At 46.4% G+C, this 15,574-nt stretch overlaps 1 protein-coding gene across 2 annotated transcripts in view; it reads right to left on the reverse strand.

Annotated features, from left to right (window-relative positions):
- Positions 1–473: 473 nt before the first annotated feature.
- Positions 474–15,574, reverse strand: part of ret (ret proto-oncogene receptor tyrosine kinase) — a 23,030-nt gene continuing 7,929 nt past the window's right edge. The window contains exons 2-20 of one of the 2 annotated variants that reach the window (XM_030379421.1): positions 12,198–12,491; positions 10,745–11,038; positions 9,834–10,072; positions 9,153–9,348; positions 8,870–9,069; positions 8,385–8,667; positions 7,553–7,684; positions 6,746–6,856; positions 6,502–6,615; positions 5,982–6,238; positions 5,389–5,536; positions 5,171–5,278; positions 4,672–4,880; positions 3,858–3,980; positions 3,558–3,628; positions 3,320–3,457; positions 3,050–3,149; positions 2,470–2,617; positions 474–1,459 (exon numbers count right to left, since the gene is read on the reverse strand). In XM_030379421.1, coding sequence (XP_030235281.1) covers positions 1,302–1,459; positions 2,470–2,617; positions 3,050–3,149; positions 3,320–3,457; positions 3,558–3,628; positions 3,858–3,980; positions 4,672–4,880; positions 5,171–5,278; positions 5,389–5,536; positions 5,982–6,238; positions 6,502–6,615; positions 6,746–6,856; positions 7,553–7,684; positions 8,385–8,667; positions 8,870–9,069; positions 9,153–9,348; positions 9,834–10,072; positions 10,745–11,038; positions 12,198–12,491 — 3,323 coding nt within the window. In that variant the 3' untranslated portion in view covers positions 474–1,301. Of the gene's footprint in view, positions 2,618–3,049; positions 3,150–3,319; positions 3,458–3,557; positions 3,629–3,857; positions 3,981–4,671; positions 4,881–5,170; positions 5,279–5,388; positions 5,537–5,981; positions 6,239–6,501; positions 6,616–6,745; positions 6,857–7,552; positions 7,685–8,384; positions 8,668–8,869; positions 9,070–9,152; positions 9,349–9,833; positions 10,073–10,744; positions 11,039–12,197; positions 12,492–15,574 lie in introns of both variants that reach the window. The other variant, XM_030379422.1, reaches the window with a different exon arrangement.

Raw genomic sequence — 15,574 nt, forward strand, 5'->3', positions numbered from 1 at the left:
GTACGAGGGGTACTTCCGGTTTAAACTAGCCAATTAAAGTTGTGTTACTTTAAACGTCATCAATCATTCTATGCAAGGGTATGGATGGTCATGATTGTCAGTTTTTCCATTGATGCTCTCATTCTAATTTTCGTTTGACATAACCAATATTTAGCTCATAATGCAATACAGTATATGGCCAGGCTCAGTATAATCCCGATATCTGTTAATGTTATTAACACATTTTAATAGTATTAAAATAAGTATATACATATTTATATATATCAAGTATTATTTTACTGATTTCTACATAGTATAAGGAAGGTTGATGTTTTTATACCCTCAAAACAACGTATACATTAACAATAAGCCTGCAACAGCTAGATATCATAAAGATTAGGCTGAGAGATATTATTAGACAATAAATTACAAAATTTAGGATACATTTAATTTTGCAATGGTATCTGGAAAATGACTCACTGAAAATGCCACACTGCACATTTGTAATGTTTATTTGCAACATAATCAAATAACATAATGATGATAACTCATTATTTTACATAATCATACATTTTGCACAATGATTGCCATTAAAAGGAATCTGAAAATAAGTCGTACCAAAACATGGCCACAGTTAAGATTATATATCATGTCCTTGTATTGGAGCAGTACTTACATTTAGATATTTTTCATGTAACAAAACAACATGAAAAACAAGCAACATGTCTAACTTTTATTGAACATTGGTGTATTATTTGTCTTTGGCAAGTATAGTCCAAAATATCGTGTGGGGTAACCCAAAAGTGGTGTCAGCATTTTAATGAACCTCTTCCCTTTTAGTAGAAACTTTACATTTGCCCAAACAAGTTCCCAGTTCTCTTTTAGTCCAGCTTCCAGAGTCCTACAACAGGTGATGGTAAAGATGGCCCCTTTAATTCCAGGTTTGGAACAACATCCTCACAGTTGTACACACTAATAATCAGAGGCTATTGTAGAAGCAGCACAGGCACTTGAAAGACATTAACATTGACATACAACCTGGTACAGTAGTCATGCAATGATACAGTTTGGCCAACATGACCTTGAGGTAATGATTAACATACCAATGAACTGCGAGAAGCATGGTCTATGTTTTATTTTCTCATTTCTTCCAGCTATTTGGCAGCGAGAAAGACTCTGGTTTTTAAACTTTGACTACCCGTGCGACAGAAAAAAAAGGGAACCAACTTTATAATCAGATTGTATATGTACACTTTTTCCTTTCTTTTATAGAAATATACACATCTACGAATTAGGAAGATCGTCTACATCAATGGTTATCCTTAGCTATCGAGCTTGTCCACGTTTTTTGCGGGTGAAGGCAAAGCCATCCAGTTTGCATAAACACTATCATTGGCATATCTTGTAAAGACAGGGTTAGTGGCATCATGTCTGTTGAGTGGTACCGGGCTCTTCTCAGGCCAGTTGGGGTATGACATGCCTAAAAATGAGAACATATCATTTTTCTGCACTCAGTGAAAGAAACACAGAGGACAAGACAGTAAGGCTCTCAAATTAAACTCTGGCATTTTTTACGTTTTAAACAAAAGTCTTAAACCTCTGAGCAGGTGGCATTCGCTGAATTGAAATGAATGTGTTTGCTTGCAAATGAAGAATGAACACAAGATATGCATTACTATTGGAGCATTATGGATGCTTGTTGACCAACCCAATCTTTTAGATGCTGCTTGAGGTCTTATTATACAAAATAGCTGTCTAACTGTAAGTATTACGAAGAAATATCCACAGCTCAGAGTTGTTAACAGGTTTATTATTGCTTAATAATGTTGCTGTTTTTTGATCAACCTTAGATTGTCATCAATTTGGGGAAATGACTAAGGGAAACCTTTTTTTCCCCTAACTCGAGCTAAGTTTAAAAGCCTTACTGTTTATTTGTTTGACACTCAGAATAAGAGGTAAATAGCCTATGTACATTGGAAATGTAGGAAATTTATGACAGTTTGGAATCCAAACCACAAAGAGATTGATTTGACGAGGACCTGTTTCAAATGTTACATACATTTTCATCAAACACAAAAAGAGTAGTGAGTGAAATGATGCAAATGTAGTGACATGGAATGTGAAAGAGAATATCTACAAATGAATGACGTCGAAACATGAAGATTAGCCGGCCAGGGGCGTATAAATTAATATTATGGGAATATATACAAAATGTTAAATTTCTTTGGTCGGGTTTCATGTACATTGGAAGCAGGTCCAAAGGAAGAAAAAAAACAAACAGACAAACAAACAGTCAAGACACAAGATCTTTTCCACTGAGTCTCTCATTCACGATGAAATGGGAGCTACGACGGGCAGTGTCAGAGAAAAGAGGCATGCCTAATAAGGTCACAGTCACACGCACTTTGACTACGGAAAGCCAACCACAACTTGCCAGAAACAAGAGAGCGTGTGCGCTCTAAAATCGAGTAAATGCATGGGAGATTCTACCATAGAGCTTGTTCTCAATCCATGTGGAGGGGAGGGCGCGAGGGAGGGGGGCGTTATTACAGTCCACTAGAGGCGTGTCCTCTTCGGAGAGGGCGTCGTCGTACAGGAGGGCGTCGGCCGGCGTGGACGCCGCCAGGTCCAGGTAATCCTGGCGAGGGAGGAACACCTGATTAGGCTCGTTAGTCAGCGAGGACAACACACGCACGCACACGCACACACACACAACCTTAATCACACACTTAATCCTTTCACGCACACACCGGCTTGGACAGATATGGATCTGACTGAGGCTTATATGTCGTCTAATGGCGTGTATTAAGAAGCATACTCAGACCAAAATAGAATACTTGAGGCGTGTTTTGTGTGCTATGCCATTGGCTGATTGTGTCTTTGTGGCTTTGACATTTCTTTTCAAATTTTGCATTTTACAAAAATGTACTGATGGCATTGGACATGAACAACGGAAGTTTAAACAGGGAAAGGTTTGGTGAGTATACAGTTATATGCTAAGATAAATGAAGATTGTGTATTAAGCTCATTGTACCACAGGGCGAATAATAAAGTATTAATACACTCATACCCGACTTTTCACCATCATTTTTTCCAGTTCTTTGCTGATATCTATGAAAGTGGGCCTCTTGTCAGATTCTTGCTTCCAGCAGCGGAGCATGAGATTATACCTGCAGAAATAACAAGCAGAACCTTTAGTTTCATATGGACCCTTCAACGTAGACATTTTCCACGCTGGGAAGCAGCCCCAAATCCGTTTTGCTTTAAGCATTAGTTATTATAAGTGTTTCGTTGCACACGAGAGACTAGTATAAAAACAGAGAGTTGAGGTGGAGCTCACATTTCATCCGAGCAGTTTTCTGGTTTCTCCATTCGGTAGCCTGTCTTCAGCAGGTTGAAGAGGCGTTCGGGAGCGATGCCCGGGTATGGGTTGCCCCCCAGGGTCACGGTTTCCCACAACAGTACCCCGAAAGACCAGCTAACAAGAGAGGACACGATTAGTAAACCATGGTATTCATTCTACACAACCTGTGATTAAAGTAATCCAGTACACCACAAAGAACCACTTGGGTACTCACACGTCGCTTTGTGTTGTGTAGATGTGATCGAACAAGGACTCTATCGCCATCCATTTGACCGGAATACGACCCTGGAAGAGAGGGCACAGTGGTAGGGGGATACTGAGATTCTAGATTTGGTCGATATAGCTCTATAGAGCCTGGAAGAGAGGGCACAGTGGTAGGTGGATACTGAGATTCTAGATTTGGTCTATGTAGCTATATAGAGCCTGGAAGAGAGGGCACAGTGGTAGGGGGATACTGAGATTCTAGATTTGGTCTATGTAGCTATATAGAGCCTATCTCTGGCCGGCATCTCACCTTGCTCCTCTTCACGTAGGAGTCTTCTTCGTAGACGTCTCTGGAGAGGCCAAAGTCAGAGATCTTCATCTTGCGGCCCTCGGCTACCAGGACGTTGCGCGCGGCGAGGTCTCTGTGAACGAGCTGACCAGCAAAACAAATGCTAGCATTAGCTGTAAGCAACTGGCGGAACAAAATCGAGCAAATACAAATGTTATTATATCACTGACAATCTAGTGATGCTTCACATACAGTAACAGAGATCTCACAGGGACAAATCGAATGCATTTTGCTTGAATAATTAGATCTAAACCCACTAACAAACACCAAAGCTGTCGAGCTGCTGTCTTTCAAGCCAAGACCGGCCGCTATCTATCTCATTGAGGAGCACCGAAACGACAGCGATTCCTCTGGAAGGGGAAATACCTAGACTGGGTAGCCCCGCCCATTCTGCCGGCGATTTGAATTCGCCCTGCAGAAGGGTCTGGAGAAGAGCAATACATTTCTCTCTGCTTCCGATATGTTTTTGCGGGAGCCAATCACCAAGCTGGCTTCACCCACCCCTGGCGCGCTATTGGCTGGTTTAACACAACGACGACAAGCAGCCAATTGCGTACAGAGTCATTTGAACTAGACCCGTTGCTCACGCCTCTTGAGCAGAAGAAAATGACAGCAGCTTCCGCGGACCAAGCTCAATCTACGATTGAGCTTGGTCCGCGGAAGCTGCTGTCATTTTCTTCAGCTCAAGAGGCGTGAGGAACGGGTCTAGTGGAAAGCTGGGTCTGGGGAAGCTGCTGTCATTTTCTTCAGCTCAAGAGGCCAGGCTAGGAAGTACCTTCATTTCCGCCAGATACTGCATGCCCCTGGATATCTGCCAGACGAAGGAGATGAGGTCCCCCATGGTGAGAGCCCTCTCATCAGGGTTCTCCAGATAGCTGGAGTTGCGCTCGCCGCTCATGTAGCTCGGCCCCACCTTGCGGCTTTCCCGCAGGAAGTTGCGGAGGGATCCATACTTGGCGTACTCCACGATCAGGTATAAGGGACCTGTGACAAGACAGCCAACGCCAGAGTCAAAGCCCGATTTATTGTCAATTCCAAAATATGTGCCGGACAAACGGAGCAATCAAAATTGCGGTTGTCTCCGACGCACAGAGCAACAAGGATAAAATTAGGGAAATAAAATAAGTAATCTTTACAATAAATAAATAAAGGGGGACAAAGGCGATGCAGCAGTGTTGATTATGTTCCGTAGGAATAGTTGTAGGAAAAAATTATTGTTGTCGTCAGATTTGTACGGTCTTGAACAGGGGACTGTGTAACGGAGGAGGCCTTACCGTCCTGACTACAGGCTCCGTACATCTTGATCACGTGCGGGTGGTTGACTTGCTTCAGCAATGTGAATTCTGACAGCAGGTCACGCAGTTCGCTGTGTGAAGCGTGGTCTGTCGCGGGGTGGGGAGGTAATTGAAATAAATTATGATTCCCGCACTTCCTTCCAAGTGTATCACCTATAACTCCTGGTCTGGCTCCACTGTGTCCAGGGCTCTCTTACCTTTAAGCATTTTCACAGCCACGGTGGTGTAGCCAGCTTTCCCCTTCAGCCGGAACGCCGTTGCCTTGACAACCTTCCCAAACTCCCCTTCCCCTAAGGTCTTGCCAAGAACCAGATTTTTACGAGGAAACTCCCACTTTGGATCCTCCTGTTAATAGAAAAACAGTTATGGTCTGAGGCGCAATAATTCAGGACAAGCCTCAGCAGCGAATGGATTAGGAATAAGCCTGAGAGGCCAATGGATTTGGAATAGCCTTAGCAGCTATTGAACTACGTCTAGCCTAAGCAGGTAATGGATTAAGACTAGCTTGAACAGCCAATTAACTGGGACTAGCCTAAGAAGCTAATGGATTAGGACTAGTTTTAGAAGATAATGGACTAGGACTCACATTAGAGCCCAATGGATTTAGACTAGCTTTAGCAGCTAATGAACTACGACTAGCATAAGCAGCTAATGGATTAGGACTAGCCTGAACAGCCAATTAACTGGGACTTGCCTAAGCTGCTAATGGATTAGGACCAGTTGTAGCAGCTAACTTAATACGATAGGACCATCCCTAGCTGCTAATGCTACATTGACCGAAGTGACGTACGGGTATTTTGAAGTTGTCGATGGCCACTTGGTTCTCCATGGAGTCCAGGGAGCCGCGGCGCACGTTGTTAGCGGAGTAGCTGATGGGGTAGGCCTGGGCGGGCCGGCGGAAGGTCATCTCGGCCGAGGCGATGGGGGGCTTGGGGGAGCTCTTGTTGTAGCGGTGGACGCAGTAGGAGGACAGCAGGATGGAGACGATGAAGGACAGCAGCACCGCTGTGGCGATGACCGTCTTGCACATCTCGTCGCATATCGCCTCTGGATCGGATGAGGATCGAGGAAGGGTTATTTGAATCGGCCATCCCAGCGGCCAAGGTACTGGTTCAAAGTACGGCGTACGCTTCCTAATAAACTGGTTGGAGGTGTTGTGTTCGTCGGGAATGTACACATTACAGGGTGCGACTAGGGAGTACGGAAAGCTAAACCCCAAGGAAGACAGCTTCCTGTCTGGAGAAGCCGCACAGGAAGACGGCATTCCACATTCAGTGTGTTATTTTTGTATGACTGAGACTTCGATTTACCCTCAATGTCGTCCTTCTCACAGAAGCACCGCTCTGCGAAGCAGTAGCATGTCCCGTAGCCGGCCTTGATCCCGAACATCAGGCCTTTCACGTGACCCCCGATCACTGCTTCTGCTGAAGACACAAACAAAACACAGATGAAACACGGCGAACATAACCAGCGCTAGGCAAGACTAGTGACTCATTTAAATGACGGTGAGTCATTTAAAATAAGAATAAAAAAAGAAAGTTGTACTTTACTCACTTGTACAATCTTGGGGACAAATCGACATGTCTTTGCTTTCCACCGCATCGCAGAAGCCGTCTGGACAGGTTCGGAGGTCCGGGGAACAGGTGGAATAATACTCAGATATTCCTGGAATATAAATACACAGAACGAGTCAGCGCAGATTCAGATACAAGTAGCAGTAAAATCCCAACCCGTAAATGCAGGTTTGTGTAGGAGATTTGCTCAATGGAAAAACAAACATGACAGGGCATGGTTAATTAAAGAGTACAAAAGGAGATGGACCAAATACAAGTATAACCTTTTCAACCGTAGAATAACTCAAGCGTACGCAGCCCGATCATTCGCCTTGTTTCAAAAACTGAAGCTGCTCCAAGCAAAGCAAACATTTGACCATTCATTAAAAGCAGTATTGAGCATACTTTTAATCAACAGTATTCACAATGTTCACTCTATTCAACTCAGTATTTTATTGAGTTCTATTGGTCAACTGTCATAGAGTAATAGAGTAAATATAACAAAGAGCAACATGATCAATGCTCTCCAAGAAACACACATGCAAACCCGCACTTGCAATCAAGCCCGGACACACACACACACACACACACACACACACACACACACACACACACACACACACACACACACACACACACACACACACACACACACACACACACACACACACACACACACATACACACACACACAAACAAACACACAAGCACACAGAAACAAACTAGTAAATATTTAACAAAATAGTTAATCAATTGGTTAATATTTAGCATGTTCCCCTGGCCTGAGGCTCGAGCTACATCAACGTACCTTTCTCAGTGCCTTGTCTCCATTGGCACCTCCCGTTGGTGGCCCCGAGGCCGCTGGTGATCTCACAGTCTAGCCTCTGTCTGCTCTCACTACAGGAGAGGGCCCGCTGTTCCTGCCGTCCCGCCCTGCCTGCTGCGGAGCCCAACGCGGAGACACAGACGTTAGCATGGAGCGGTCCGCCTCTCCCCGACGCAGGCTAACCACTGATGCACGGGGGACGTTGATTACAGTAGCAGCTTCAAATTGAGCAAAGGTGTTATTAAGGATGTGCATTCACACGTGCATTGCACACACACACAGCTGCTGACATGCGCTCACGCACACATAGAGTCACACGCGTGCACACGCACATATTTGTGGACACGCACGCACGCACGCACGCACACACGCACACACGCACACACACACACACACACACACACCGTTCACTTCTATACACACACACACACACACACACACACACAGACACAGACACACTTCTGACAATCTCACACACAAACACACACACACACTTCAGACAATCTCACACAAACACACACACACACAAACACACACAAATACACACACATAAACATACACACACACACACACACACACACTCACTTTAGACAATCTCACACACACACACACACACAAACACACACACACACACACACACACACCATTCTCTCCCAAAGACACACACACACACACACACACACACACACACACACACACACACACACACACACAGTCACACAAATACACACACACACACACGCGCGCGCGCACACCCACCCCCCCTTGCCTCCCGGGCCGGCCCCCGTCTCCCCCCCCCCCGTCCCCCCCCTACCTTCCCCCTCCAGCACCAGGAGGATCTGCGTGCTGGCCTGCAGCGGGCCGCCCTCCTCCTGCGCCGTCACCACGTACTGGAGGTCCCGGCACTCTGCCCTGCGGAGCGCCGCCGAGGCGTTGACGTACAGCACCCCCGTCATGTCCCGCAGGCTCTGGGTGACGTCCAGGGCGGCGTGGCACGCCAGCGCCTCTGCCGTCGCGTTACGGTCGGCCACCTCCAGCCGGTACGCCACGCCGATGCCCTGGAACCGCAGGCAGTTCTCCACACACACCCGGCCCACCTGGGGAGACACAGGGGGGGGGGGGGGGGGGGGGGGGGAAGGATAGCTTAAGCGCTAGATACTCAGACAGAGAGCGTCCCGTGTGTGTGTGTGTGTGTGTGTGTGTGTGTGTGTGTGCTAGCGTGAATTTGTCGTGAGTTGTTTCAATCGCGTGGAGGCATGCGCGGGGTCCCAGGGGGTGGCTGGAGGGCAGGGTAGCTACCAGGGCGTAGGTGGAGGCCCGGCGGCTCACGGTGAACTGGTAGGTGGTGTTGTTGAAGCTGATGGGGACGGGCAGGATGGTGATGTTGTAGCGCAGCAACACCGAGCCCTCGGGCCCGGGGTAGGTGGTGTCGTTGACCAGGTAGTCCACCTGCACCGTGCGGTTCTCCGTCACGTACAGGTTCCTCTTCAGGGCGAGCGCTACGATACAAGGGGGAACGATGATGATGTCAAAATCCTTTCTAAATATTATTGTACTATGGTGGGGTTTTAAATTTACGTACTGTACTCAAAGACGGTCCCTCGGATGTTGCCGAACAAAGACTTATCCTCCTTGAAGGTGCTTGTAACGGTGAAGGTTTCGTTGGTCCACTGGTCGATGGTCAGCATGGTGCCCACGTATCGGTTCTGCCTGGGTTCCTTGGGGTACTTGGGCGTTATGTCTCGGTCAAAGACAGAGTGGGTGGCGAGCAGAGCTCCCTGGAGACAAACGAGACACAATAAGGCATGCTGGGTAAAAACATAGAGGAACCACAGCCATTTTGAGACTTCCAACGCATTACGTTTTTGTAACTGCATCGAGAGCGGTTTGCACTCTGTTCAGTTCAGTTCAGTTCAGTTCAGTTCAGTTCAGTTCAGTTCAGTTCAGTTCATTTTGCCATTTGTCCAAGTACAGGTGCACAGGGGGATAGGAATTCTTGTGCGGTTCACTCAGTCGATATTTACAATAAAAATAGCACATAATATTAGACACATATTAAAACAGTCCACAGAGTAAAAAGGCCCACATTCTAATAAATATACTAATACGATAAATATGTAGTGCAAAAAGTGCAATAAAAGACAATGTGTGGGGAGATGAGGTAGGTAGGTGTGTTTGCGTGTGCGTGTGCGTGTGCGTGTGTGTGTGTGTGTGTGTGTGTGTGCGTGCGTCTCAATGGGTCAGAGTCTGGGGGCCTCCCTACCTTGTCGCGGTTGTACTCGACGACCACCTCTACGGAGTCGTTCCCGTTGAGGAACGGCGCGTTGTCGTCCTCATCGAACACGCTGACCTCCAGCGAGGTCTCGTACTTGGTGAGGGTCTCGCCGGTGAGCACGCTGCAGACCAGCACCAACCGGTACAGCTCGACCTCGTCCCGGTCCAGAGGCGCCGTCACCTCCAGCTCGCTGGTCCTCTCGTTCACCGTGAACGGCACGGGGACGTCTGCGGCCGGGAGGGACGGCCGACACAGAGACACAGCGCACTCGTTGAGATATTTAACAATCATAAGTGAATATTCACGGAGCCTGAGGTGAATAAGTGTTTAAGTATATACTACACGTGAACACTCCAAAGATAAGCAAGATAACACATTTTGCCGGGATTTATTTGTTTTTATTAGCGTGACGAGTCGACCGTCATGGCCTTCCCCCAATATCCCGAGTTTGAGATCTCAATCACGGGATATTGCCCAATATCCCGAGATAGCGAACCAATCAAATTGCGCCATCTTAGGAGGTTCACGTGATGCATATACTAAACATAGATATATATACACAGTATATGTTTATAATGGCGAGTTTGATAACGTTCTAACTAGCTCCTGTGTTGGTTGCTTATTCTTGATCGTTCTTTGTTTTTGTGTTCATTGCATATTCTTGTTCAAACATTTCTTTTTCACTTTCTTTCTTTTTAAATAGTTTTACGATGACTGTCCCAGTACTTCTGCCGGGACATGCTGGTTCCCCGCCTGGTATTAATAATAAAGAACATCTTGTCTTATCTTACGTTAACAAGACTCTGGTTCCCATCCTTGCCCCCCCCCCCCCCCCCCCCCCAACCAGAGCCAGGTCTCCTGAGCGGTGGTCTGGGCACCACCCCCCCCGGTGTGCTGACCTGACTCCACGCTGTAGGAGACGTTGTAGCTGGGGCACATGTTGAGCAGCGGGAGGCGTCTGAGCTGCTGCACCGGCCCGGCCAGCCGGTTCTCCATGATGTGCGGGGTGGGGGGCGCCCGCGACGGGAAGCACAGCTGCTGCAGGCCGTGGTCGCCGCCGCACGGGGGCACGGTTTCGTTGACGAACGTCAAGGAGAGGCGGGCATGCTGGCGCCCACACTGGGTCCTGGAGTTGGCGCGGTTCAGCACCATGGCGGTCAGCAGCAGCTTCCTCACGGTCACCGGCCTCTTACCTGATAAAGGAATGAAGGAATAAAGAAATAAATGAAGGCATAAATGAAACAACCAGGGCAATAGCGAGCCCCTCGTTTTAATCTTGGACAGAGCTCTCCTCGATGACTCGGCAGTTTCCTCCGCCTTTATGCAATTACATTAGCGTCTCGGCCGCCAGACATTCAGACGTGACATACAAGCGAGGACTGGTAGGGACACACTAATAAAAATGGAGAACGAAATAAATAGAATTTACCCTTCCTTTGGGCATGAAAGACTCTTCACTGCAATAGTGGAGTATATTCAAAGCTTCAAGTTGACTTTATCTTATGAAGGCCCTTAAAAAACAAAGGCTGTGCAGTACAGATTACTAAGTGCAGACACAGACATACACGTGCAGACGGACAGAGGGAAGGCGTCCCGTCACTCACGTAGCGGGCAGGGATGGGCAAAACCATTCTTTTCCGGGAATCAGTTCTTTCAGTTCCGTTCACCATCACGATTCGTTTGTTTGATTCGTTTGTTTGATTTGTTCGTTAAGTCAGATTACGTCATTTGACAGAGAATCTCACAGGTGTCTGCCCCCCCCCCCCCCCCCCCACCCCTTTGCTTATTAGTATTGGGTATGCCCGCCAATTAAGGCTTTGTCACAGCCTGCCCTACCATAAGGGTACTGTTGGCGGTCGAAACGCCAGCCGTAATTGAGCTGCGCCAAGCCGCACCGAACCGCGCGGTAGAAACAACGGGGAATAAAACTGAAAAAAGGTTTTTCAGTCAAGGTGCGCTTGGAGAACAAAAAAAGGAATTTCTGTAGCATTGGCCTATACAACGCAGTTCGACTATTTCCATGGCAGGTAAAACCATACTTTATTAAAGCATGCAACTGTGTTGTAGAACAATGATATTGGAGCCTACAGCGATCGTTAGTTAACTTGTGTGGCGGTGCCTTGTCATTCGTTTACCCATGGGCCATGGCAACGCGATTGCTACCTGCTGTAGCACTCTCATTGGCTGAATCTTCTGAATCTTAGACTCAATCAATATAATGTTGCGGGGAGACGGAGCTCTGTTCGTTTGTATATTTTATTTACTTGACCATATTTTTGTTTTATGTTAAAAATAAAAAAAAGAATCGAAGAACCAGCTCTCTTGTTTCGGGAATCAGTTCTCGTCGTTCACCTTCGGGATTCGTTCGCTGTGAACGAATCGTTCGCGACCGGCCCATCCCTAGTAGCAGGGCGAAGTCGCTCTCCTCCAGGCTCTTGTTGAGGTGGAGCACGCCCGTGTGGACGTCCAGGTGGAACCAGCGGAGGTACGGGGGCGCTCCCGTGGACGAGAAGCACAGGTAGAAGTGAGGCCGCTCATTGCTGTTGTCCAGCATGGAGATCACCTGCAGCACGGGTGTCCCCGCGGGCTGGCCCACGTACACGGTCTCAAAGTAATCGCTCTGAGGGAAGTACAGCCCGCTGGATCCTGGAGGGGCACAGTGGACCAGACACAAGACGGGGACGGTTACTCACATATCTCCCTGAAATCAAGCATTTTAAACAATAAAGAGACATTCATGCGTTCATATTCTTCTACGTTTCTTAGGTTTTCTAATTAAAATGCACAGGAGACGGTAACAGTTATCGGAATCGCCTCGTTGTGGAAAGTCTGTGGTCGCATTGATTCCTGGGAACCGGGCGGTGGGATTAAAAACGCAAGCGCACGTGATTTACAACGCGCCTGTCTTCTCGTCTGCCTGCGGAAATTGAAAGGAAGGGCTCAAATGACACCTATTCAGTGATCGGGACGAATCTCCCCCACGGTCAATAAATGTGGTTTCCGGTTCTCCTTGCGTTCACCTTGGAAATTTTAATTACAAAGAATAACATGATACTTAGGAGAACTAAATCAGTAGCGGGGGGGGGGGGGGGGGGGGGGGGGGGTGGAGTAGTGGGTATGGGAGAGGGCGGTGAAAGCGAGGTTGGAGGAGGGAGTGGGGGGAGAGGGGGGAGGGTGGTGATGGGTTGATGACCTATAAAGCACGCTGGCAGTCAGTGAGTTTTACAGGAAAATGGAGACGGGAGTGATTAGCCCGTAATCATATCCTCGCTATGCTACTCTTTTTACGACGGTGCGGGCCCATTTAGGGAACGGGCTAACATCGTTAGCAGACGGCAAAACTAGATTTGCTATTTCTGTTGTGGCAGTTGAGACTTTGGCTCTGGTTTCAGACATTGATTTAATTTAGCTGGGCTTGGATGACAGCAGGCCGGATTGATGTCTAAAGATCGGCCGGCCATCCTGAAGGATGTAGATAGACACACGGAAGACATGGTCCTATTTATTAGGTGTCGTTAAGACCCAAACACTTGATTGCTGCTTCATGCCTACTGGGGCTCAGGGATTCAGTTCAATGTGACCTGTAATATTTTAATGGTGAAGTGCCACCCTCACTTGAGGGTAGAGAGTGTTCAGAGAGTAGAGAGTTTATTGATATATTGGTAGGTGGATTAAGAGATTTAAGGCATCTATGACAATTATTCAGAATGTCGTGTGTCTAAAACAAAGCTATGTAAACAAAATTATTTAGATTAGTTTTTGTTGTATTTGGGTTGTTTTCACTGCCCAACAAATGTCCAGATATTGCAAATTGCAATCAAAGACACACACGCGCGCTCGCGCGCGTGCACACGCGGAAACACGCACACACGCACACAGACCATCATCCTGCAATATTTTGGTTTACGTCTAGGTCGAAAATGGCCACTAGAGGGCGTCATTCACATCATATCCAGAAAACCAACATGTCTGAATAGGCCTATAATACAGCGGCACTGAGATAAATCAGAGATGTTGTGAATGACTAGGCCCTATTGGGGGGTCTGTATTTCTATCAATCATATCTTCAACGGTCAACCAACAAAAATGGGAACACATCAAGCCGTCCTTTTAAGCAAACAGAGTGCGACATGTAGGGAACATGGAGGATTTGTATAGAAATTACTCATTAGCTTTTATGTTTCCTCGATGGCGACAGCAATAAAGGCTGTTCAGGATCAGTGAAACCCCTGCTCGCTATCATGTACCATCTGTATATTTTCTATGCTAATCATGTCGGTTATTTTTAAACAAGACAAAAAAAACAAAAGCTTTTTGTAAAGATCACAGCCCTCCCTTCAATAATAATGATCCTAGGCGTACTTAAAACAATATCACAACTTAAAAAATATAAACCAGTGTCTACATGTTTTCAATTAATCCTACAGTCAGTCATAACTAATAATATCAAGAATAAGGATTCCAATAATAGCAATAATACAATATCAACGCATGAAAAATGAGCCATCCTCACAATGATAAATTAACTACACAATAGCAGTGGCAGGCAGTGTGTGAACTGACAGCAGTCTTATAAATCAATTACATATTGGCCCGTAAATCATGTAACATTCAAATATTGATCATCACGACCCAAATCCATATTGTAGTTGCATGGTTAACAACAATGTAATTACATACATTTGCCATAAGTACATCAAGTAGGCCTAGATCATAACATTGACCTCTGAGCTCTTTTACTCGTAAAGTTTTGTCCAGCAATATAATAATAATAATAATAATAAATGAAATTTATATAGCGCTTAATCTGGTACTCTAAGACGCTTATATGATATTTGCCGAGGTTTATTCTCTGGCTTTATAAGATTATACTGTCATGTAAGCAGCCTCTGTTCTGCGTCTAAACACAGAACAGAGCACCCAAGTGGGTGCTACATATTGGTGGTGGTTAGTGAGGTCCCCCCTTCACTTTAGGCGTCTTTGAGTGTTATTAATTAATATTATTCTTCATGTTTAACCTCTGTTTTCCTTTTATTCCTAGTCTGTTTTACATAGTTTTGAATGATGACTATATGCTCTGTAAGGTGACCTTGGGTGTCTTGAAAGGCGCCTCTAAATTAAATGTATTATTATTATTATTATTAAACGGTGAGCCAGGATAAACACTAAACACAGAAATACAAACTGTGTTTCCATGATATTTTCCTCCTGAGCTTGAATCGGTGAGAACTACACATCCAGAACCACACATCCAGAAACACACATCCAGCAGCACACATCCAGCAGCACACATCCAGAACCACACATCCAGAACCACACATCCAGAACCACACATCCAGCAGCAAACATCCAGAACCACACATCCAGAACCACACATCCAGCAGCACACATCCAGCAGCACACATCCAGAACTACACATCCAGAACCACACATCCAGCAGCACACATCCAGAACCACACATCCAGAACCACACATCCAGCAGCACACATCAAGAACCACACATCCAGAACCACACATCCAGAACCACACATCCAGCAGCACACATCCAGAACTACACATCCAGAACCACACATCCAGAACCACACATCCAGAACTACACATCCAGAACCACACATCCAGAACCACACATCCAGAACCAAACATCCAGAACCACACATCCAGAACCACACATCCAGAACCACACATCCAGAACCACACATCCAGAACCACACATCCAGAACCAAACATCC

This window comes from Gadus morhua, chromosome 15 (assembly GCF_902167405.1).
Source record: "Gadus morhua chromosome 15, gadMor3.0, whole genome shotgun sequence".
Lineage (NCBI taxonomy): Eukaryota > Metazoa > Chordata > Actinopteri > Gadiformes > Gadidae > Gadus > Gadus morhua.